At 53.1% G+C, this 25,120-nt stretch overlaps 1 protein-coding gene across 1 annotated transcript in view; it reads left to right on the top strand.

Moving 5' to 3' along the window:
* Positions 1-25,120, top strand: part of ABCA13 (ATP binding cassette subfamily A member 13) — a 323,477-nt gene that overhangs the window by 157,870 nt on the left and 140,487 nt on the right. The window contains exons 38-42 of the mRNA XM_032305346.1: positions 2,027-2,245; positions 5,808-6,004; positions 9,693-9,850; positions 10,874-11,104; positions 22,844-22,937. Coding sequence (XP_032161237.1) covers positions 2,027-2,245; positions 5,808-6,004; positions 9,693-9,850; positions 10,874-11,104; positions 22,844-22,937 — 899 coding nt within the window. The remainder of the gene's footprint in view (positions 1-2,026; positions 2,246-5,807; positions 6,005-9,692; positions 9,851-10,873; positions 11,105-22,843; positions 22,938-25,120) is intronic.

Below are 25,120 nucleotides of genomic sequence, written 5' to 3' on the forward strand. Positions count from 1 at the left end.
CGGGATCCCAGAGGAATAAAGAGCTTGAAAGTGGAGGGCTCGCAAAGCAGCCCGAGGCCATTTAGGTTAGACCATGGACATTGCCAAACTTGTCCTGCGAATAAACCCGTTTCTCTGTTCTTTTTCAGTAGGACTAAAGCATGCTTAGTTAAACAATGAAAAAGACTATATGCGCCAAACTTCTTTTTTTTTTTTTTAATTTTATTTATTTATTTGAGAGAGAGAGAGTGCAAGCAAGGGGAGCAGAGGGAGAGGGAGAAGCAGGCTCCCTGCTGAGCAGGGATTCCCAATGCGGGGCTGGATACCAGGACCCTGAGACCATGACCTGAGCCAAAATCAAGAGTTAGAGGCTCAACTCACTGAGCCACCCAGGCACCCCAAGTTTGAGCTTCTTTAAAAAAAAAAAAGATTTATTATATTTTATTTAAATTCAGTTAACATAGAGTGCATTATTGGTTTCAGAGGTAGAGGTCAGCGATTCATCAGTTGCATTTAACACCCCGTGCTCATTCTGTCGCGTGGCCGCCTTCAAGCCCGCCACTCAGTTTCTGCACCCCTCCCCCACTTCCCCTCCAGCAGCCCTCAGCGTGTTCCCTACAGTTACGGTTCTCTCACAGTCGGCCTCCCTCTCGGACGTCCGCTTATTTTATCTGTGTTCCCCTTCCTCTGTGTTCATCAGTCTTGTTTCTCAAATTCCACATAGGAGTGAGATCATGTGATCATTGTCTTTCTCTGATTGAGTTACTCTCCTTTGAACTTCTTGAGAAAAGTAGCAAAATAACATGCAGAAAGCTTCAGAAATCTCAACTAGGAGGGAAATCAAAAGAGGAAAAAAAAAAAAAAAGAAAGTTTTCTCTTGGCGTCAATGCTGAATGGAGCCGGAGAGGCCACTGAGTATGCTTGCCGTGTTTTCGGGTGGGAGTAAGCATTCCGTGGCACGACGGCTCTGAAAGTCGGCCTTCCACATCGTGCTCTGGCGAGCTGGCAAAACCTGGTGTTTGCATTCAGCAGAACAATTAGACTTAAATTTGGAGTTTCTCCAAGTTTCGAGGTCCCTGCATGCGTTCCTTTGGGAACACGTCTGGGACGTGTCTGAGTCGCTCTGGGCGGTTTGCTGAGCTCCAAACCCGGTTTGGCTCATGCACCAGTGACCATCATGGTGGTGAAACAGAGCACGTTCCCCCTCTTGGTGCTTTCCTGTGCCCCCTGACCCTGACCCCCAAGTGACCACAGATCGGAGGTTTGTCGCTGTAAAGGAGGCTGCCTTTTCTAGAATGTCATGTAAATGGAATCCAGTCTGGCTTATTTCATTGTGCTGATGCCTGGGGGCTTCCTGGTAGCGGTAATGCCTCCACGGCTGACCGTCCAGCCCTGGGCTCTATATAGCCCACAGGGTGCTTGTCCTTGCTCCTGGTGTGGGTGGCAGTGAGTGCATTTCCAGTGGCTGTGACCATCTGCAGACACACGTTTCCCCGTCTCTTACATAAGTACTTAGGGATTTGCTACGTGCTGTGATGGGGGTATGTATAATTTCTTAGAAACGTGAAAACAGTCTCAAAACAGTAAATGTTCTGAGATGACGGGGTCCCCCGGCTTCCTTAGGTCAGTTCGGACCAGCGAGCTTCCAAAGAGGGTCAGTTGAGAGAGAAGCAGACTCCCTGCCGAGCAGGGAGCCGGATGCAGGACTCGATCCCAGGACCCTGGCATCGTGATCTGAGCTGAAGGCAGACGCTTAACGACTGAGTCCCCCAAATGCCCCAAACATGCCTTTCTTGAGCTGGTTTCCTTATCTGTAAAACGGAGCTGGATTTATAATTTTAAACTCCCACGCACTGGAATGGTCTCTGATCAGCATATTGAGGGGAGTGTAAACATTGCCATAAGCCCACATTTCCAAGATGAAACCAGCCAACATCCCGAGGAGTGGGAAACAGGCCGGGGGGGAGGTCGCCCTGGGGAGGCCTGGGTTGCCCACCTTGGAAGCAGCCACTGCCTCCGTCCTCTGCTGATTTCTTTTCTCTGGCAGATCTATGCTGACGGGACTCTATGCTCCCACCTCTGGAACCATCATCATCAATGGCAGGAACCTGCAGACAGACTTGTCCTCCATCAGAAAGGAGCTGGGCGTGTGTCCACAGCAGGGGGTCCTGTTCGACAACCTCACTGTCCGGGAGCACCTGCTGCTCTTTGCCTCTGTAAAGGCTCCACAGTGGACCTGGAAAGAGCTGAGTCAGCAAGTCAATAGGTCAGCGCCTGCCGTGTCTTCTTCCTCCTGCCCTCTGCCCCATAACTTAGTGGTGGGTGTAGGAAGAGAGTCTTTAAAAATATCTCTGATGTCTTTATTTATGAGAAGAAACCCCTAGCAAATTTTTTTTTTTTTTTTTTTTTTTTTAAGAGAGAGAGGGAGCACAGGCAGGGTGGGGCGGTAATAGTGGCAGAAAGAGAGAGAATCCCAAGCAGGTTTCATGCTGAGTAGGGAGCCCGACACGGGGCTTGATCCCATAACCCTGAGCTCACAACCTGAGCTGAAAGCAGGAGTCGGTTGCTTAACCAGCTGAGCCACCTAGGCTCTCCCCGAACTAGCAAATAGCTCTTACCTGTGGAGTCAGGACAGCGCTGCCAGCGCTGGATTTTCAGTGAAGGTTCTCAGGGAAGACTCTGAGCGGGACTTGGTCTGTCCTTTGGGGGGAGGTGGCGGGCACAGGTGGGAATGTGTGGCCCGGGCTGCGTGTGAAAAACTTTGTGTCTGGGGCTCGGGAGATGACAGAATGGGGGGTGGGCTGAGAACTGGCTGCCGGGAGTCCAAGTGGTCGTGAGGAGGGGGTCGAACTTCCTCACACAAGTAGGTGCTCGTGGGCGGGGGCGTTGGGGGGGTGATCAGCCGCGGCTCTGGTAGGCTTATCCTGTGACCCCAGAGCGGAGTGCGCAGTGCTGGGAGAGACTGGGGGCAGAGAGGGCCCATGAGAACCCACATAGTGGTTTATGACCTTTGGTGGTATTACTGGAAACCGAGCCTGGCAGGTGAAATGACTTGCCGTCCAGTCCCTCCGTGCACACAGCCGCCGTGTCCCCCTGCCTGGCCCTCCCTCCCCGTCAGCTCACAGCCGTGCAGTGCTGCTGCAGGGATGCGGGGATCCAGCCGCCTTCCTGCAGCCACGCTGGGTCCCGGCAAACTCTGTGACTGCGCTTAAGTCAGGTTCCTAACCACGCTGTCTGGGCTTCATCTTTTTTTTTTTTTTTTTTTGGATGTAGGCCACCGTAATAGTTACCAGTGTGCTGTGTGCTACTTAGCAAAGAAGCCAGTTTGCACAAAAGCAATCAGAGAGAGATCATGTTTTAGGACAGCGCTTCTCAGTGAGAGGGGCGGAAGCTGAAAGCCAGGGATTCGGAGCCAGCACAGTCCGAAGTGGGTCCGGGACAGGCCTTCGATTTCGTAGATCTGTTAGCCTGTGCTCCAAGGGAGGTGGGATCCCCGCAAGAATCTTTAGAGATTCAGGAGGGCGGGTCGCTCCTGTTTTGCCCTTAAATTGGCCTAGAGGGGATAAGAGAAGTCTGAAGAGGAACTTTATCAGGACTTTAGTTGAGATGTCGTTATGTGGTCTCATTGGCTCTTGGGCATGTGGGGCGTGCTGGGGGACTCCAGCATGACGCTGGTAGGTCATTGGTGATAGTCATTGAGGTCCCGAGAGTGGGTAGACAAGGGAAGGCAGAGGGTTGAGCGCTGCGCAGTTGGATGTGAAGACAATGCAGGGGATGAGTGGGACCAGCCAGGGATGAGAAGGAGAGACCGTGGGGAAGGAAAAGACAGGTCCATGAAGGATGGTGGTCAAGCACATCAGATGCTATTTGGGGTCAAGGGCCATGAAGACTGAGGAACCGCTTGTGGATTTAGGACATGCAGGTCCTTGGTGAGCAGCCGGAAATGGAAGCAGTTTTAGGAACGTGATGGGGAGGAAGATGTTCTTGGAGCCCATTAAAGAGACAGTGGAGAGAGAGGGAGCAGAGGGAGACAGTAACAAGATGGGAATGTGACGTGGGGAGAGGACGGGTGTTTCGCATACAGAGTACGTGACCTGAAATCCAGAGGATGACCTGCCCGGGAGCTGCCCTGTGTGCTGGGGAGAGGGGTGCCGAGGGGCTCGGGGCCCGCTCAGGGGAGATGGGAGGAGGTGAGCAGAGCGTGGAGACATCACACTCGCAGAGGAAGGGAGGGAGGGCCTGGGGTGAGTGGACGGCTGAGTGTGGTGGGGTTGAGTGATGCCGGGAGCCACGATGGGCTGGCGTCGACCTCTGGGGAGGGGCGGGTCACAAATCGACAAGGTCCAGGGTGCTGCTGGCTGTGAGTGAGTGTGATGGAGTTCAGGCCTTGACAGAGATGGGAGGGGTTTGGGGCTTGCCATAGAGATGTTCTTAGGATGCACATGCTTGAGGTCACCTGATCTCTTACTGGCTCGGTTTCTGTTTGTCTTCTTGGCCGACTGATCTCTGGTTGGTGTGGGTGAGATGGTTTTAGGAGTCATGAACTCCGCTCTAGTGCGGTCACCAGGTGGGGGTGGTGGCCTCATCGCCGTGGGAATGGAGAGTCTAGACTAGAGGTTGTCTAATGAAAATGAACCATTTGTCCCCTCCCCCCAACCGGGGTGCTGTCTCCAATGGGAACACTTGAAAAGCAGGCTCCTAAGTGACTGGTATAAATTTTGGTTGAGATTCACCCGATGGAAAATGCCGAATCACACTTGCTCCAAACACAAGGAGGGTCAGGCCCTGGGAAGTCCCATGAGCTCGTCCTGGGCCAGGACGGAAAGTGTGTGACTAATGAAACGGACAGGACACATTTATTTAGGGATCCGGCAAGGAAGTCCTAGGCAAAGATTTCGCCCAAATCTTTGCCTAGGATTCTGGAACTTTCTGGAACCGGATGGTTCTTGATGCTCAGCTCTGTGGAAGCCTTATGATTCGTCTCCCGTCCAGCCTCGTGTCTGACCGGCTGTTGGCGATCCGGGAGTGAGAAGGACGCCTGCAGCTCGGTGGGGGCGGGAATCGACTTCGGTCTGAGTGCCCTGGGCAAGGCTTGGGGAGGCCGCTGCGGGCGGGGGCCCTGTCAGAGGGGCGAGACAGGGATGAGGATCTGTGGAGTCGACAGTGGACAGTGGGATGCTTATTTGTGAGCGAAGAGTCGGCCACAGGAGCGAGGCCTGGCTGGGGAGGCTTTCTTTGCATGGGTGTCTGAGACTAGGAGCTCTCGCTCGGATGTTCCCTGGGAGGGAGCCGGCAGCTGACTTCCACAAGAACGGCCCCTGATGAACCGTGCATTGCTGGCATCTCCCAGGAAGTTCTCCATCAGGAAGGCGGGTTGCTGCCAACGTAGAGCATGTGGGCTGGACGCTCTGGGATTCTGCAGACCGTCCCTTGGTGGGCGCTGGAGTTGGGCCTCTGCCTCGCTCCCTCTGACCCTCCTCCCCCCGCAACCAACCCACTTGCTCTCAGCATCCTGAGGAAATGTAGGGCCCTTGAGAATATTCTCCACCAGGGAGGAGATGAGCATTTTCCAGAAACAGCCCTTGGTGGATGCTGCTGTCCAGCCCTCACTCAGGGCCCATGGGCAAGTTTCCACCTGAACCTGAAGAAGGTCCACACCGTTGTGTCAGGACTCATGAGCGCCAGGACTCAGGAGGTTTCTAGGCCTCCTCCGGGTGTCTGTGGCTCACACGTTCTTGGCCATTAGTGGTCCTTTTTGGTGAGCCAAAATCTGCAGCAAGGCTTTCCGGCGTTCAGGGGGAAGAGTGAGGGCTTTGTTTTTCTTCCAGAACTCTGCAGGACGTGGAGTTAACGCAGCATCAGCACAAACAGACCCGCGTCCTGTCCGGAGGCATGAAGAGGAAGCTGTCCATCGGCATTGCCTTCATCGGCACTTCAAGGACCGTGGTTCTGGACGAGCCGACCAGCGGGGTGGACCCTTGCTCGCGCCGTGGCATCTGGGACATTCTCCTCAAGTACCGTGAAGGTAGGAACGGGGTGTCCTTCCGCTGTGCCTCCTGTCGATATTGTGGAAAAGCCAGGTTGAGCCCCGTAAGGACACATTGCCTTTTACAGAAGAAGGAATTGTCACAAGAAGGTATAGAGATCTATCTGTTAATTTTCATTATTTATTTAGTTATTTAAAGATTTTGTTTATTCATTTGAGAGAGAGACAGAGAGAGCACAGCAAGGGAAGAGGCAGGGGAAGAGGGAGAAGCAGACTCCCCACAGAGCTGGGAGCCCAATGTAGGGCTCGGTCCCAGGACCCTGAGATCATGACCTGAGCTGAAGGCAGAGGCTTAACCATCTGAGCTATCCAGGTGCCCCTATTTTTTTATTTTTAAAAAGACTTGTATTTATTTATCTCAGAAAGAGGCATGTTCTCAAGCTGGTGGAGGGGCAGAGGGAGAGGGAGAGAGAGAATTTCAAGCAGATTCTGTGCTGAGTGTGGACCCTGACTCAGGGCTCGATCCCATGACCTCAGAAGGTCATGACCTGAGCTGAAACCAAGAGTCGGAGCTTAACACACGGAGCCACCGGGGGCCCCAAGGTGCATCTGTTCCATAACGTCTCTGGTCTGCGAGGATTTGGCCACTTTGTGTCTCATCTCCTAAACCAACCGTGACCAAAGCTCAGTAGATGTGATTTCATTAGAAATCGTGTTCATCCAAACTGGGTGCCGTTCTAGAACCCCAGGTTGTTAGAGCAGGTGTTCTAGCTGGTGTGTGGCACAAGCCTCCTCTCCTTTGGTAAGGGAAGCAGGGCACAGAGAGGTGGGCGTGTGGATGGCTCAAGGCTCCAGCAGAAGCTCGCTGAGCCCCTGGTGGCTGGGGGTGCTGGGCTAGGCCTTCCAGGTCCCATGTGTCCAGGTGAGGCTTTGGGCTGGCAGTTACTGACCCCATCTATGGCTCTTTCTCTGATCTTGACAGCTAAGAAGACCTGGTGTAGGTATTTCATGTAGAAAGTGTAATGGAGCGGTCACCACCAACTCTTGAGAAACTGCTCTGCTTTTTCTCTCTTACCTTTGCGTGTGGAACCTTCTAACCCCACCTAGAGCCTCTGCGTCCCTGGGGAGATGAGGACTTGCCACGGGAGACACACAAAGACAAACAACCAGAAAGACACCCCATGTTTCTGAGCATTCAGAGGGCCGCGCCCAGAGGACGCAGGCCATCATCTCTGTCCTGAGGAAGAAGAGATGCCTCGTCTGTCCCTTATGCATTGTCATAAGGCCGGGATCAGGGAGGAGGACGACACTGAGGAAACATGAAAAAGCCATCGTGTTCCTTTCTGTCCCAGGAACATGGGGGCTGCAGGCCAGGAAGACAGCAGGGGAGCAGGAAAATGGAACAAGCTGATGTGACCTTCTGTTCCTTTCTGGGTGTTGGCTTGAGTGGGGGGAGCAGTTGCTCCAACAAAGCAAGGCTGTGTCCATGGCATGGGCTCATGTGATCTCATGCAACCTCACCATGGTCTCCGAGGCCAAGCAGGGCGCCAGAGCCCAGGCAGGTACCCACAGTTGGTGTCCCACACATTCGTGGGCCCTGGGCATGGGCACGGAGCAGGGCACAGAAGCCAGGATGAAAGCTCAAGGCCAGCCGCCAGCCGGACCCAGGTGAGGCCCAAGGAGCAGGGGTGCTCCATGCTGTGACCTGATCCTTTTGGGGCTCTGCCTAAACTAGTGCATTGCCCCAAGATCACAGGATGCTGACCAAAGTGCGGGACATCCTGGTCCTCACTCATTGCTGTGAGAAGTCACAGAATGGGGACCCCCGAGCCTTCTGTGCGTGGGACCCCGAGCCCCATTGGAGGGATAGAGGAAACAGAGATGAAGCTAATTTAGCCTGCACTGAATGGTTTCTCCGCCTTCCTGAGGGGGGCTGGTAAAGAAGACAGGCGGGAAGCAGAGCTGCACATGCTTCCATTGTCTCTGAGCCCGCGGTCTCCGCATGCATTCCATACCCAGCCTGCTGCTCTCATTGGTTTTAAAAATCAGAGATGGAGTCTTTCAGGCTCAGTGGTCAGAACACTGAGTCATGAGTGTGACCGTGTCTTCCCACAGCAAACCCGACGCGATGCGATTCTCAGAACAGACTGCTGTCTTCAGATTCTGTTGTTACACTTCCTTGTTTTCTCCCTGTCCTTGGTGGGTGAGTAGTGATTTTGGCGTTTGGAGGGCCAGTCAGTAAGAAGTGAGCCAATGACATAGGCGGGACCACAAGGAAATCAATTCTCAAGAGTCAGGATATGTGGCTGGTCCTGGACAGAGCCCCCTACTCCCCGGTGTTTGGGATGCGGATCTGCGGGCTGGACACACTCTCTCCCTGCTGGGCGGGACGGCCCCGTGTGGGCACAGCAGTGCGCCCGGGGCTCGGGGTACTGGGATCTGATCCACCGTTCCCTCCCTCCTGCGATGTGCGGCGCTGAGCCCTTGAGTGGGATGGGGCTCCCTTGGAAGAAGTCAGGAAGGGGAAGATGCCGGAACAAAGTAGCACATGACGAGCGATTCTACTCACGCTCCTGCTGTTCACGCCTGCCCAACCCTGGAGAAATGATCCTATTCCTCAGGCATCAGGGTTCTCGCTTGTCGGATTTTGGGAGGAGGAGATGTACTGTCTACAGAAGGGCGTGGCTCAGTACGGGCAGCTGGGGGTTCGGTCAATGACACTTTATTGTTACTGTTACTAAAATAGACAAGAGGGGCTCCTGGGGGGCTCAGTCTGTTAAGCATATGCCTTTGGCTCAGGTCATGATCTCAGGGTCCTGGGATCCAACCCCGCATGAGGCTCCCTGCTCAGCGGGAAATCTGCTTCCCCCCTCCTTCTGCCTGCTTCTCCCCTGCTTGTGCTCACTTTCTTTCTATCAAGTAAATAAATATAAAGTAAAAGACCAAAAACAACAATTGTTTCCGCAAAAGGTGGCCCCTGGGCTCTGTGAGGTCTGGTCCTGGGGTGTCCCTTGGCTCGCAGCCCCACCTGCCCGCAGGCGGCCCCCTGCCCATGTCCCAAGCCCACTGTCTGCAGTCAGAGTGGCTGCTTCTCTCCTGTCACATGTGATGGGTGACTGTGCGTGGTCACATCATCCCAGACCCCGGAGGAAATCAGTGCAGACTGTAGCCACTTGCCCCACCTTAATCAAAATAGTGGCCACTTTGGTGGAATAAATATAGCCTTCCCCATTAGTGGCTGCGAGATTATCCTCTGAAGACCCGTGATGGGGCCTGAGTATCAGAGGAGAGACAGAGAGGCCCTCCCAGACTTTTTTTTTTTTTTTTTAAATTTTCGGCATAACAGTATTCATTATTTTTTCACCACACTCAGTGCTCTATGCAATCCGTGCACAAAAATTTCTCCTCCACGGCCTTGCAGGGCTGTGCCTTTGAGTGCAGGAGGGGTGGCCAGACATGGGCCCCTCTGTGTCACCCTCTGTGCATGTCCCTGGCCCCTGTGACTCACCAGGGGATGGAGCATTTGTAAAAATAGCATCAAAACTCCAGGGACCCGCAGAGGAAGAAGCATCCCCTCCAGTCTGTGGCCAAGTCACTTCTGCGCGTCTCTACTTTTTCGGACGTAAAAGTTAGCGGTGGTCTTTGAATCGTCTCTGGGCCCTGCTCCCCCTCCCCTGCCCCAAGGCGATCACAGTGCCGGCTCTGACCCATCTCTATCGGGACGCAGGTCGGACAATCATCTTCACGACCCACCACCTGGACGAGGCGGAGGCGCTCAGTGACCGTGTGGCCTTCTTGGAGCAGGGCCGGCTGCGCTGCTGTGCGCCCCCCTTCTGCCTGACTGAAGCCTATGGCCAGGGGCTCAGCTTGACCCTCAACAAACAGGTAGGAAGCTGGAGCAAACCGGCAAGTGCTGATTCTGCGTCCACTCTGGTCCTCGATGCTCGCGGAATCCAAAAGGAGGCCTGGGACAGGTGCAGGGACGGGGAACCGGAGCAGGAGGGAGCCAGGATGTGGTGACGGTGGTGTCTGTGCGGTGGGATCGGCGGCTGGCAACGTGGGGCTGGGGGAGGGCAGCCGCGGGGTTCCCGGTGGGTTGGGACAGGGGAGGCTGAGCTGCGGGCAGAGTCACTGGTGGCCTGGACAGAGTCACTGGTGAGGGGTGGGCTAGAAAGAGAGTCCGCAATTGAGTCAGAGCCTCTGGGCACAGCAGTTGGGGTGCGGAATGAATATCCCTGGGCTGAGCAGGGCCGTGAGCCCCTATGACCACAGTGCATTGTGACCGAGAGGAGCCAGATGGGGGTCAGAAGTCCCTGATGGGTACTAGCCCATCCTGTGTCTGGCCAGGCAGCACCATGGGCCAGATGCTCCAGAAGTGCTTTTCTGACAGCAAGGGTCCATCTAGGAGGCTAAAGCTTTGCTCGAAAGCAGCAAGGGATGAGTAGGGTAACAGGCACATGTCAGAGGCCCCGTCAGCACAGGGTGGGCAGGGGTGGCTTTGGGCTTGGGGTCCAGGGGGTGTGGGCCCTGAGTCAAGCTTTCTCTCTGACTTGGGATGAGTATCTCACTACCCTGCGGTGGTTCCTTCCCTCTGTGGGTGGGAGACCCTTGTCCCCCTTTAAGAACACCTGACCCTGTGTCCTGTACTCTAGAAGGGATTCTCCCCAGGAGCGGGATGTGTGTGTGAGCACAGCCCTCCCCAGGCCTGCCCGACGCACCTGGGAACCAACACCAAGGTGGGCGCGGAAGGCTCCCCTCTGTCAGAAACGTTCAACGTATCCTTGCAATGCTTGGGGCTCAAGTGATATCGCTCCCTCTCGCTGCTTCGCACTGGAATTTCGCGCGTGACATCAGATGATGGAAAATTGATGTATTGGGACTAAGCCTCCCCCTTCCTTTTTGGGACAGCCTTCTGTTCTGGAGGCCGATGACCCGAAGGACATTGCCCGAGCCACGTCTCTGATCCAGACCTACATCCCGCAAGCTTTCCTCAAAGACAGCAGCGGCGGGGAGCTAGTCTACGGCCTTCCCCAGGACGCGGACAGGGCCTGCTTCAAAGGGCTCTTCCAAGCCCTGGAGCAGAACCTGCACAGTCTGCACGTGACAGGCTTCGGGATCTCGGACACCACACTGGAGGAGGTAGGCTCAAGCGCGCCTTGAGAACTGCTCGGTGCCCAGATGCGGGCGAGGCCACAGGGAGGCCATGAGGGAGAACACGGCCGTTTTTACTATTTCCAGGTTGCAATGGCAGCCAACAGGCAGGGTTAGCTCACCCCGTGTGTCCCTATCGCTCTTTAAGGGAAAGGCGCGTTTTTAGATTTGAGAACTGTGATATTTTGAGGAACTTGCGGGAATGGCGGGCCACATCTCCTCACCTGGAGGCGCCCTTGTCTTCCTCTGTGGACCTGCTTCTGCCCGGCGCCCATGGCCCCATGCTGACAGGAGGAGGAGGTGTGCAGGTCAAGCTCGTGAACTCCTCTGGTTCATGGCGAGCCCCACACTGCTCCCCAGTTCTACTTCCCTGTCCCTTGGCACTGAGCCGGGTGACATCGCCATCTTGGTGTGGTTTCTCAGCAGCAAGCGGCCAGTGGGAGGCAGGGTCGGGCATTCCCTCCCAGAAGAGTGGTCACGGGTGTAACTGAACCAAAGGCAAACCTTGTTTGGGGGCCTCAGGGTCAGCCGAGCTTGAGTCGAGTTCTAAGTTTACACTGTTATTGTAGAAAGTGCTGTAGATTTAGAATAAAAATCCAGTGACGCTGGGCTGCCTGGTGGCTCAGTTGGTTAAGGGTCCGATTCTTGATTTCAGCTCAGGTCATGATCTCAGGGTCGTGGGATCGAGCCTCGGGTTGGACTCCAGGCAGAGTGTGGAGCCTGCTTAGGACTTTCTCTTTCTCTCCCTCTATCTCCCTCACCCAAACTCTCTCTCTCTCTCTCTAAACAAAACATAAAGATCCAGTGAGACAGCCTAAGATTTAAGGATCTGGAAGGGATCTTGGACCCTGTCTCTATGAGTCCAGACTAGTTCCAGGGGCGGTGAGCTTTGTAATTCATGGTTGGCACAGAATCTGAACAAATATTAGAAACCTTACATGAGAATTAAAATATTTCGACTTTCAGAGTGTCAGAGTCTGAACTTTGGGTTGTATTGGGACGGATTTGGGGGCTGGAGGTGCATCCCTGGTTTAGCCTTGTGAGAGGAGAAACAGCCATGTGTGTGTGAATCAGTATCGTTCCAAGTAGACGCCACCCATGGCAGCTTTGGTCTGGAATAAAATGGCCATGAAAGGTTGTAAAACATAATAAGATTTTCTATACTCTGAACTATTTAAATGCAAATGCTGTCCCTTATTATTTTTCCCATATTAAGGGTGAGACTCAGAGAGGCTGGCTTCTTTACCCTAAATCCACAGCTCATCAGCGGCCACAAGGTGGGGTCCCCGAATGCGCCCATGACTTTGCAGGAGGTGCTGCGTGTCTGTTTGACTCTTCTGCACCCCACGGTGCCCAGTGCCATGCCCCACACCAGCGTTTGCCTAATAAAGACTTTCTCAATGAACCGTGAGCAGGACACTTCAAAAGATATGTCCAGCCTCTGGGAGAGAGCTTTGTAGTGGAAAAGGCATGAGCATTGCCCCAGCCGGTGCTAATCCAAATCCGTCTCCTTCCAGTGCCTAGGGACTTGGATAAATCACTCAACTCATGAGAGCCTCGGGTTTTTGATCTTTGAAATGAAGTAATTAGAATGGTTTACTTGGTTATTCCGTGCACTGACAATAACACATAATATATCCTAATGTTTGCAACGAGCCCTCCAGAAGTGGTAAAAGATTCTTCCTGCCCAAGGAAACACAGGGTGTGAAATTGTTGTCATGGCTTTGGAGTGACAGTGGAGGAAAGTCGCATCTTTTTCAGGGACTTGGGGCAGATGCCAGGGCCTCCGTGGAGTAGCAGGAGGCGGGAGAGTTTCCCAAGCCCCTGTCCCCTGATGGCGGTGAGGCAGGGTGCGTCTGGTGTGCCCAAAGGACGTGAATGCAAAGCACCGTAAGGCAGCTCAGTAATCAGGGGCTCAGACGAGGCGATGCCACACCCCGGGTGTCACCATCTTTTGGACCCTGGATGACAAGCCAGCGACCGTACCAACCAGCTAGCAACCGCGATGAGCAGGGACTTGGGAATCACCATTTCCCTGCAGACAGAGAGACGCTGACTTTGAGAGCTATGTTGCCATTTTGGGTTATTTAAAAAGGAAAAAGAAATAAAATTTTTTTGGTCTTTTCTAATTGCTTTTATTTTCTTAGTAAACTAGGAAAGGAAGATATCAGCTGTACATGAGAAAGGGGAGATTTATAGAAAATAACTTCCTTTGCACTGTGAGGCGAGGCTGTTGCCGGTGAAGCCCAGACTGGCTACGTGGCGGCAACTGTCCGTGTCCGCAGGCACTCCCGGTTCTGTACCCGCTCACACCGGCTGAGCGCACCCATGGTCCGTGTGGGTCGCCACCCATGAAGAGGGCAGGGCTGCCTGGGGGAATAGGGGAAAATTTGGACCAAACACACTTATTGATAAAATAGCGAGCATTCACCTGCGGCATTTTACACTTGCTTCCTCACCAACACACACGCGTGGCAGGAAGAACGCGTGTGCGCTCCGTGGACGCGACATCTTGTCTGTTGCTGATGCAGTAGGCAAGTTGAGGAGTCCTTGCGATGGTTGTCCTTAGGTAGAGCAGAATTTTGTGGCGTGCTGGGCTTAACTGGTGTGTGAATTAAGCATGAATTTAAGCACAGTCAAACATGGCGAGGGGTGTGATCCGCGTGGGTGCTTAGCATTTAAATCCTTTGTTAATCATTATGCAATTGATAGTTCAGGGCAGATGGACGGTGATGGAGAGGCATATTAATAATCGCAGGGTATAGAAGATGCCTGCATATTCTTAGTATTTCTTTCCCTCCCTCCTTCTTCCCTCCCTTGCTCCCTCCCCTCCTCACCCCTCCATCTCCCCGCCCTCCCCCTCCCTCTTAGTTCTCCCTCCCTCTCTTCCCTTCTTCTCTCCCCTCACCCCTCCCTCCTCCTCTCTTTCCTCCTTCCCCTTCCCTCCCTCTCCCCTTCTTCCCTCTCTCCTTCCTCCTTCCTCTGACCACTCCTCCCTTCACCCCTCCCTCCCCCGTCTTATCCCTCCCTTCCTCTCTTCACACCCCTCCTCCTCTCCCCTTCCTCCCTCTCCCTCTCATCCCTCCCTTCTTCTCCCCCCTCCCCCCTCACCTCCCTCCCTCTCTCCTTCCTCCTCTCATCCCTCCCTTCTTCCCCCCACCCCTTCCTCTCTCCCTTCCCACCCCTCCCTTCCGCCCTCCCTGCCTTCTTCCCCTCCCTCCCTCTCACCCACACTCCCTCCTTCCTTTCTGCCAGGTCTGGTTGGATTTCCAGCCACAGGCTGGATCAGGTCTGGTTGGATTTCCAGCCACAGGCTGGATCAGGTCTGGTTGGATTTCCAGCCACAGCCTTGGATTGAAGCAAAGAAACTTCTGGGCCAGGAAAGGTGTCAGCTCTGCCTTCTACTCATTTTTGTATGCTTGTATCGCTCCTTTTATCTGTCAGAATCTTTTTTAAGCCACTCGTCTCCTTTACAGATGTTATTTTAGTAAAAGCCAGACAAAGCAATGGGACATTGACTCACAGGGGCCACCGAAAGCTGCTGTTGCTGAGCCTGAGGGCCAGTGAGGCGACCTCTGTCAGGGGTGACCGTGGCCAGCCTGGCTAATGCAGGACACTGCAGGTCACCCACACCTTCAACATCAGGAATTTTTAGTTCCTGATAGGGTTTAGTGGAAGCAGAAATGAGGGCTTTGTGGTTGCTGTTCCCAGGGTGGTGAGGACTACCCCGCGGGGAAGGCTTCAGGGGTTCTGGCTGAACAGGGGTCCCGGTGCCCAGGTGCAGAGCCCCTGGGTTGGAATCCTAACTCCAGACCATTGGCCGAGTGTGTCCCTGGGAGCTACCAGGAGCCACAGGTGAGGCTGATGGGATGGGCTTCTGGTGCAGCCTGAAAGGATGCCTCGAAATGTCCAGGAGCTGCCCCGGAAGGGCCCTGGGCTGGGTGCTGCCCCTGTGTCCCTTCCAGGCGGGGGCTCCCCTGGGTCCTCCGTGCCGTAGGCAGCTCTGTGTCTGGGAGATGGCTTTGTGTGTGGGGCCCCTCCTCCCTGGAGAGAGGATCCTTTTGCAGTGATGTGCTGGGCGACCAGGGTCATGATCTTCAGTCTGACTGGAAACGTCTCTGCATTTGCCATTGTTTAATAGGAGCTGCCCGATTAAGATATTGATCTTAAGCCGTGTCGGTTTTTCCCATAACCACTCCTCCAGCGGCCACCTGCCTTCTGCTGTGACCGGTTTCCAGCATCGAGGTTCTCCTGCAGGGGCTGAGTGCAGTGGGGGCCGCCGGGGCTGGGGGAGTGGCCCAGGTGTGGGTGGGCTGAGATCTACAGTCAGGGTGAAGCCAGACGGTCCCTTGGGCTACAGCGCCACTCTTTCTCATCGAGGACATAGAAATTCCTCCTAACTTTCCCACACTGTGTGTGTTGGGATCTGATAACACGATAATTCTGAGACGGATCGCAAACAGCAAGGAATCACGCAAACATGAGGACTTCTCAGTATCACTGAGTACTGCTCTTTTAATCCAGAATACATGTGCGCTGGTATATTCAGAAATTAAGCATTTTTGTATTTTAGTCCTTCTAGATTTTTAATGTTATGGCAATGCGTCATCATGGCATAAGTTCTGAAAATTCTTTTGTTGTTGTTGTTTAGATTTTGTTTATTTATTTTTGCCAGAAAGAGAGAGAGAAAGTGAGTGCGTGCACATGGTATCATGACAAGGGCGGGGAGGTGCAGAGGGAAAGTGGACTCTTTGCTGAGGCGGGAGCCCAATGTGGGATTGCATCCCAGGACCCTGGGATCATGACGTGAGCTGAAGGCAGACGCTTCACGGACTGAGCCACCGAGGCATCCAGAAAATTCTTTTTTAAAAAAGATTTTATTTTTAAATCATCTCTACACCCAGTGTGGGGCTTGAACTCACAACCTTGAGATCAGGAGTCATAGGCTCTACCTATTGAACCGGTCAGGTGCCCCCTGGAAATTCTTTTGATGCTAATTCTTTAAATATCCCTATTTCTTATTTGTATTTGCCTTTCTTCTCCAAAATATTCTTACTTATACCCATTGATGCGTCTTTGGTCAATTTCTTAATCATCCTCATCTTTGCCCCCTTAAAGGAAAAAAAAAATCCTTTATTGATGTAACTGTGGTACCATGAAATCCACTCAGTAGATTTTAGCAGAGGCGTGGGGTTATGTGACCATCAACACCAACAAAATACGGAGAGATTCCGTCCTTACCCCTTCTTCAGGGAATAATCCCTCCCTTCAACTTGGTTCTCGGCAACCTGCTTTTTCTTTTCTTTCTCCAGATTCCCCCATCCCTTGTCCTTGGTGCTAATCACCCCAAAACAAGCCCAATAAGAAGCAAAGAGCCTCCGGCTAATCCCTTCGGAGATTTCCGATGCGCTTCTCCCTTTCTTGCGGTCATTCCTGCCTGCTACATTCTGTACATGCTTTGTGCAGGAGAGATACTGAACAGGCGCTGACTGGCCCACGCTCACGTAGCTTGCTTTTCTCTCGTGCACATGCAGACAGTCAGAAAGACGCTCTCCATCTTAAGGGCAACCATAAACAAAGATATGAAATACAGGTTTAATAAAATATAATATTAGAGTCTTCAGACTTCTCTGACAAAGGTATCTTAAACTGGGAACATGATTAAGCCATTTAAAAATGTTCTTTTGTTTGATGGAGTCTATAAAGTATCTATCTCAGCCAATTTTGTCTTTTTACACCAGCCAGGATTGACTTTCTTGTCTTGTGTCTGTGATCGATCTGCAGTGAGCATAGCTGTAGGCGTGTGGCCCGTGCTCCCACTTTGTCCCCCTGTGTGTTTCCTGACGACACTCCAGCAGGTGCACAGGGCCTGCCGGGGGGACACCTCTGCCTCTGCAGCTAGAGCTCGGGTTTCTTTTTAAACCCCAGTAAATGTCCTAGTGATTCAGGGCCCCTAGACGGGCTTCCAAGCCAGGGAGGCTGAGACGTAAAAACCTGATGTTGTGGTCACCATGTGTGTCCTAGTGCATGGAGCAAACCTTCCTTGGTGTGGTTAGGGGGCCAGGGAGATCTGGAGACCCCCGCCTGCCCACCAGCTGTGCACCAGAAGTACATGTGGAGCCAGCTCTGAAGCCGGGGCAAAATCTTTTGATGTCATGCAAATGGAGTGAATTTTAGATTTTTAGTGGTATATATATATATACATATATATGCTTGTGTATATATACACACCCCACGCCACGACCCCATGCCTTTGCTACACACATATATATGTATGTGTATATATATATATATATCAACTACTTTTTAAAGCAGTTTTAGGTTCACTGCAATATGGAGGAGAAGGTACAAAGATTTCCCATGTGTCTCCTGCCCACCCCAATTATCCAGAGCCTTCCCAATTATAAACATTGAAGTACATTTTTAACAACTGTGACGTGTTCGGTAATCTAGAAAGCAGAGCCTGCCTGTGTGAGACGGGCCGTTTCTCCCCATCCAGCCTGGTACGTCCTGTGTAGTGGGTTCCCTTTGTGCCTCCGTCAAGAAAGTTCTGGATGTCAGTCCCTCGGGTTCGTGAGCTCAGATGCCCGCATCCCACAGAGGGGGACGGCAATTTCTAGGAATCAAGGATTTCTCTAGAGTCTTCGCCTTCCGGTTTCCTTTGTGCCTCTCGTGTCCCAAGGAGCAGAAGCATCGGATCTGGGGTCACAACTGAGGCACATCAGGTGTCTCCTTACTCTCTGTCACTCTGCAAGAACGCCTGTTTCCGGGAGGTTGGCGACCTCAGTGTCTGCAGATTCCATAACAGCCCTTCTGCACCGTGAGCCCCCACGTGGGTTTGTCCTCCTCACAGACCAGGTTCTGCGTTTTGGAGGCTGCCCTGCGACAGGAGTGGCATGGTAGCTTCTTGCTTCTGACTGCCCGAGATGCGCAAGGCAGTCTGCTCCATGGGGCGGCGAGAATGTGGCTCAGCCAGGCATTTCCACTGTACAGTGAATTTTCCTTTTCTCTTCATTTCTCATTGTTTCTTGAGGACGCGCCTTGAGACTCATTCAGTTCCCATTCCTCATGATGCTGGTTCGGGTCCCCTGCCTGTCCCCGGCTTGAGGACCCTGACATTTGCCAGCTTGTGGGTCCTCTCATTCTGTGACTCCTTCTGCATTTGTTGGTTGGCATTACACAGAAAAGGAGCACATTCCCTTCACCCCATTTACTTGTCTGTATCCATAAGGAGTCGTGGCTTCTTACCCTATGCACCGAGCCACGGTCTGCCGCGATCCTGTTCGCATGGATGCTGGAATCCTACTGCATGTAGCCAACCTGGGTTTGCATCTTTAACATGTACCCATTACATCTGCCTGTCTTCTTGCTCTCTGACATAAGGGGGTGCTCTGGGCACACGGGATGCATTCCCGCACCTGCAAGGGGGCCTGCAAATGACCTGATCGTGGGGTGCCACTGCTCCCTGCTCCCACCTGGCTGCGGCCTGGGGAGTCCCTGTTGCATGGCTCTTTTGTCTCCACACATTGAAAACCGGGAGCTCACCTCCGCGTGGTCCCTCCAAGGCCCAGCCAGTCACACTGGGTTCATCCGGCGTCCCCTCTTCATATGTGTCCCTAGCGCTCTGACTGGGCCACACGCACCTTCCATTTCTCAGGGACTTCCCTTGTTTGCTCCCATCCACCTGCACATGGTTGATCTCCAGAAGTTGCTCAAGCACCACCGCTCAATGACCCGCCTTTGGAACCTGGTCCCTCCCCTCCAGGGGCCATGGGTCCCTGTTTCAGAGTTGCCCTGGAGGCATGGGGTCTGGTGCTTGGAAGGATGATGGCCCCGAGAGTGTCTGTGTCCTTAATCCCCAGACCAGAGCTCATTCGCCCCACAGATCTCGTGCCAGGAAGGCGAAGGTCATCCTGGGTGGGGCGGTGTCATCAGAAGCCTGCCTGTCGGAAGGACATAGGAAGGTGTTGGATGGGAGGTGACGTCTTCGCGGAGAACACGGGCACCAGAGCCTGTAGGCGCCACCAGGACCTGCGAAAGGCAAGAGGTGCATTCCCTCTTGGGGTGCACAGAAGGAACCAGCCCAGGACGTCCACAGTAGACTTTCGACCTCCAGAGCCAACCGAGGATAAATCGGCACTGCTTGAAGACCCCGTGTTTGCAGTCATTTGTTACCACAGACTTCGGGAACGGATAGGAGGTCCTCCAGATTAACAAAATCCCGCTGCGTGCTCCATGAGCTGCATCGGGGGACAGATCTGCCCGGACTGGCCAGTGACCCTCACGGTCCTTAGCACCAGAGCTCCTTCCACGGGTTTTACCATCTTAAAAGACTTTCTTCTGGGGAGCTGATAAAACACACAGATGAGATCAGGCTGTGGCTGAAGTTTGGGAATTCTTCCCGTGCCCTCATCGGTGGGACGATGCCGTCCCTGTCCCGCAGAGTGGGCTAGCCTCACGGATGCCGCCAGCGCTGCGCATCGCCGGGACGAAGTCCATCAAACTGACACTTTAAGTGCAGTTCGAGTCTGGGGGCTGAGACGATGTGACGAGGGGGTGGGCCTCACCCCGCGGCCTGAGGGATTGACGGCATACTCCGTGTGGAGCTGACCTCGGGCTGCCGTCAGGGCTCACACCCCACAGCGGCTCCTCGACTGGGAAAGCATCAGCCCCCAGACGAAGATTCCGGAAACTTTGCCTGTGCCACTTCTTGAGAACAAAGAGCAGAAATGCTACAGGCTGGGCCCTTCAGTCGTGCTCCTGCTGCAGTATAAGTCACTTCCACACCGGCCAGGGCCCTTGAGATTTTGTTTCTTCCCCCCGTTTTAGTGACACGCACTGTGGTGTGCAGTTAGGGCGTGCGACGTAATGATTTAGTGTGTGTCTGTGTTGTCCGGATGGCTGTCGGCAGCCCCGCCCACGTCCTCCCCTCCCACGGCCCCGCCCAGGTCCTCACCTAGCACGGTCCCGCCCACATCCTCCCCTCCCATGGTCCCGCCCACATCCTCACCCCCAACGGTCCCGCCCATGTCCTCCCCTCGCATGGTTCTTCTCTTCCGGAAAGAGCTTCCGTAACCTACTCTCTCGTCAGCGTTCAGCTGCAAAGCCCGGTGCTGCCAACCAGAGTCTCCACACCATGCATCAGCTCCCTGGGACTGACTCATAACCGCGCGTTTGTATCTTTTGACCCCCTGGACCCACGTCGGCCCCTGCGCTCCCCCAGCCACCAAGGGGTCTGTTCTCTGTTTCTTTGTTTCTTTTCTTCTTTTTAATATTCTACCTATAGCTGAGGTCATGGGGTATTTTTCTTTCTCTGTCTGATTTAGCACAACGCTCCACACAGTTTATCCACGTTATTGCAAATGACAAAAGTCCCTTCCTTTTTATGGTTGCATAATATTCCATTGCACGCACGTGTGTGTGCATGTATGTGCACGTGTGTGTGCACATGCACGTGTGTGTGTGTGCACAGGCATATACCGCCTCTTCCATATCCTCTCATCCATGGATGGACCCTCAGTCCTCGGGCTCGCTCCGCGTCTTGGCTGCTGAAACACGGGGAGCAGCTGTCTTTTCAATGGGGTGTTTTCACTTCCATCGGATAAACACCCAGACATGGAATTGCTGAGTCACAGGGTAATTCTGTTTTTCACTGTTTGAGGCCCCTCTGTACTGTTTTCCCGAGAGTCTGCACTGGTCCGCGTTCCCACCCACAGTGCACGTAGGGCTCCCTCTTCCCCACATCCTCGGGGACAGCTGTCATTTCTTGTCATTTGGGTGATAGCCATTCTGACGGGTCAGCTGGTTTCCCGTGGTAGATTTGGTTTGCATTTTCCTGATGCTGAGAGATGGTGAGAGTGTTTTCATGTGTCTGTTGGCCGTCTGCATGTCTTTTTGGGTCAGCTGCCCATTTTTTTAAAGATTTTTTTATTTGTTGGGAGAGAGAGCAAGGGTGAGCACGGGGACGGGCAGACAGAGAGGGAGAGACTCAAGCAGACTCAACACTCAGCATGAAGGCCGACACAGGGCTTGATCCCATGACCTTGACATGGTGACCTGAGCCAAAATCAAATCAGATGCTCCACACAACTGAGCCATGCCATCACCCCGAAGTAAAAATCTTTATAAATGCCCTGGCGGAACGCTTCTCACTTGAGGCCTCAGGGCCCTCCTTGCAAGTGGGGGTAACAGTCCTGGTGTCACTGGTTGGCCTGCAAATTAATTGGGGTAACACATCATGGGCTTGCCCCTTCCTACTTCCTCCTCCTCCTCCCACTTGGCTCCTCCCTTGGGCGAGCATGTTCTTTCCACTCTGTCTAAAACGCACTCCCTGCTTGCCACAGTTCTGTCCTGTATCTTATTATTAACATTTATCCTAACGGGAAACTAAGGCAGAGAGGCAGAATCGCTTTCCCCAGCGGACACCCTGGCACCGTGCTGCGATTAGTTATTAATCAGTATTATTATTATTGGTGGTGGTGGTTCCCGTCGTGGCCTTGAGGCTTGTCTCTTTTCCTTGGGGTCTTACTGGGAATCCACGAGGTTATCTTACGAATACAAGTGAGCACACCAGATCTCATGAAACCTGCTGGCCCTTGACCTGGGCAGGATTCGGGACCTCTGTCAGCAGGATTCTGTCCCTAATGGAGTATGCGTCTCTCCCTGCAGCCCTACTTGCTTGCTTCTCCTCTCCACAGCCCTCTCCCCATCTTCCCTGCAGGCTGGAGGCTCCTCCGGGCACCCAGGGACAGTCAGTGCCTTGTACTTATTTCCTCAAATAAGCCATTGGCTCAGTCAGAGGGGTGTTGTTTACAGACACCACAGTGCAGGCTGGGTGCCGGCCATCATCCGCCGAACCTCAGCCGTTAGTTGTCGCCACCCCTGCTCCGGAGGACGTGCAGGTGACGCTCTAGGAGCTGGGTCCCCAGCCTGTGGGTGCGGAGCTGGTCCCACCTGCCGCAAGGAGCCTGGCGCTCAAGCCCGCGCCCCAGCCTTGCCCACGGCGATGGTCGCTGCAGGGTTTTCATGCAGGAAATGCCCACCTCTTGCTCGCACCTGTCGAGGTCATGTTAGGGACGCCCTCTCACGCCTCCAAGGACCCCGTCGAACCTCCAGGTGTGGCTCTGGGGCTTGGATAGGCGTTCTGGCTCAGAGGGGGTCTCACTGCTCTCGCTGATGTGGGCCCAGTCCTCGGATCTGAACACACTGAAGCTGGGCTTGGGTTTCCAGCACCAGCTGAATAGGTACCTCAAGCCATTACCTACAAGCCAAACAGACTGCTCTGGGCGACGTGGCACACCATGGGAAAGACACGTCCGGTGGGGGTTCTCATGCATGGCATCCCACATGCTGAATAAGCTTGGTCACCCAGTGTCTAGGATGCTGGTGCAGCCAGCCCCAAATTCACATTGTGCTGGGCACACATTCTTGGAACCTGCTGTGCTCTGCCTTCTCCTGCCCTTGGGTTGGACCGGCCTCTTCCCGTAAGTGCCCTGAGGCCCACGGTCAGCTTTCCTTACCCTGTGCCCTGTGAGCAGCCTTACGAACAGTTTGCCACAAGCTGAGTGGCATTGGCTCCAGGCCAGCACCACGAAAAGTAAACGATGTGTGTGTGAGCGTGGGGTATATTGTCATCACGACCTCGTAGGGTAACTGAAGCCAGGAAAAGCAACGTCTTGTGGAAATGAGTATGAATAATATGAAGCTCTCTTTTTAATGTTCCAAAAGGTGTTCCTGATGCTTTTGCAAGGTTCCAAGAAGCAGCCGGGGGCCGAGTTGGAGCCGCAGAACCAGAAGCCTCCAGAGCCTGCTCCTGGCTACTGTAAGTACGCGGAATTGTTTGCATTTCTGCTGCGGGGAGAATGTCAGCATCCTTCTCTCGAAAGCCCTCGTGTGAAGGTCTGATAGAAAGGCCTGGAGAGGGTGACTAGAGAGACAGGGTATCGTTCAGGGGCAGAAAGCTGAGGGTTTCATCTTACCTTGTGTAAAACAATGGTGGGTTTACCGTGCGGCTTTCTCTCTTCTTCAGAACCCAATGTGTTACACTAGCAATTTCTTAACATGCAAAGTCAGTCCCGAAAGGCGTGCATCTTTCCTCCCTTTTTCCCCCGAATCCAACCAATCCAGCCTGCATTCTTGGGGTGCATAGGATGTGCAGGCACGTTGCCAGGAGTGGGTTTACATGGAGAAAACTCCCATGAGAAATCTCCATTTGAGCCTCGCCTTCCTGGAGCTTCTGTCCATGCTGGAGCTCCGTGCAGACCAAGATGCTGAGGACCAGGTCTCCTGGCAAGCGCGTTCATGGACACTGCAGACCGGACTGATTCTGGGTTTGGTTTCTGGGTGTGTGCCTCCAGTTCCAATGAATCCAGGGCTGCTTGTGAGCAGTAACGCGCCCCGGAGCGCTGAGCTGGGCTCTGGAGGTGGGCGGGCAGCGGGACCCATGTCCTCCTTGGGGGACTCCAGTCCACCAGCCACCCAGGGCCAGGGAGAAGCAACAAAAATTATATACATTAGGGGCATTGTGTCTGGGGTCTGTCGTGTCACACACTCCCCAGCAGCATGGGACAGGTCCGTTTGCCCTGTGTCCCCTAGAGCTTGGTATTCCTGGGCTCAAAAAACAAAACAAAACAACCCAAAACAACGCTATTTTAAGCATTGTAACTGGTTTGCAGGTTTCTCATCGTGTTTTAAAATTTTTTAAAAAAGTTATTTATCTGTTTATTTGACAGAGAGAGAGAGGGAGCACACGCGTGTGCACACAAGCTGGGGGGTGGAGGGTTAGAGGGGCAGAGGGAGAGGGAGAAGCAGGCTCCCCGCTAAGCAGGAAGCCTAATGCGGAACTCAATCCCAAGACTGAGATCATGAGCTGAGCCAAAATCAAGAGATGGCCACTTAACTGACTGAGCCACTCAGACACATCTGTGTGCAAGCCTTTTGTGGGCATATATTTTTAGGGTGTAGGTGCCAAGGAGCCTTATTGCTGGATCGTATGTTTACCCGCGTGATGGATGGGGCTGCGGCACTGTTCTCTCCAGGGGCTGCACGCTTGACATGCCCCTAGCAGGACGTGCCTCCTGTGTCTGTCCTTGCACACCAGCTCTTGTGATCACCTGTGCTCTGGACCGTAGACAGCTCTGTGGGGTGGGGTGCTGGCTCGCTGTGGTTGGACTTGCACTCTCCTCATGGCAAAGGATGTCGACTCTCCTTCCGTGAGCTGGTGTTTGCACATCTTCTTGGGAGAAATGTCTCTTTGTATCTTTTATCCATTTTTAAGATTGGGCTAATTTGATTTCTGGAGTTGCAAGAGTCTTTTAGGATGAAATTGTAATAACTGTGATGTGAACTGTGGGTTTTTCATAGACGCCTTTTATGAAGTTGTGGATGTTCCTATTTATTTCGGTTTGATGAGAGGTTTTATCATGCGAGGGTGGTGAGAATTGCCAGATGCCTTTTCTGCATCCGTTGAGATGATTGTGGGTTTTTTGGCCTTCTTTATTGACGTGATATATTAGAAGAATTGAGTTTTAGATGGTAAAGCAGCATTCCATTCACCAATTCAGACCAGTTCCACTTGGTTTCATAGTACATAATTCTTTTAATAGACTGATGGATTTGATTCGTTAGTACTTTGTTGAGGTTTTTGAGTCTGTATTTGTAAGAAGTATTGGTGTATAATTTTGTTGGTTTTGTTTTTCTGTTGATGTCTTTGCCTGGCATTGCTATTATGGTATAACACCCCCAAAATGAACTGAGAAGTCTTTCCTTCTCTTATATTTTTTGCAAGTGTTTGTGAAGAATTCATTCTTTAAATGTTTGGTAGAATTCACCAGTGAAGACATCTGGGCCTGAATTCTCTTTGTGGGTAGTTTATTTAAAAGTTAATATTTTGGGGTACCTGGGTGGCAGAGTTGGTTAAGTGGCTGGCTCTTGGTTTGGGCTCAGGTCATGATCTCAGGGTTGTGAAATCAAGCCCCATGATGGGTTCTGTGCTCAGTGAGGAGT

The sequence above is a fragment of the Mustela erminea genome, chromosome 11 (genome assembly GCF_009829155.1).
Source record: "Mustela erminea isolate mMusErm1 chromosome 11, mMusErm1.Pri, whole genome shotgun sequence".
Classification (NCBI taxonomy): Eukaryota; Metazoa; Chordata; class Mammalia; order Carnivora; family Mustelidae; genus Mustela; species Mustela erminea.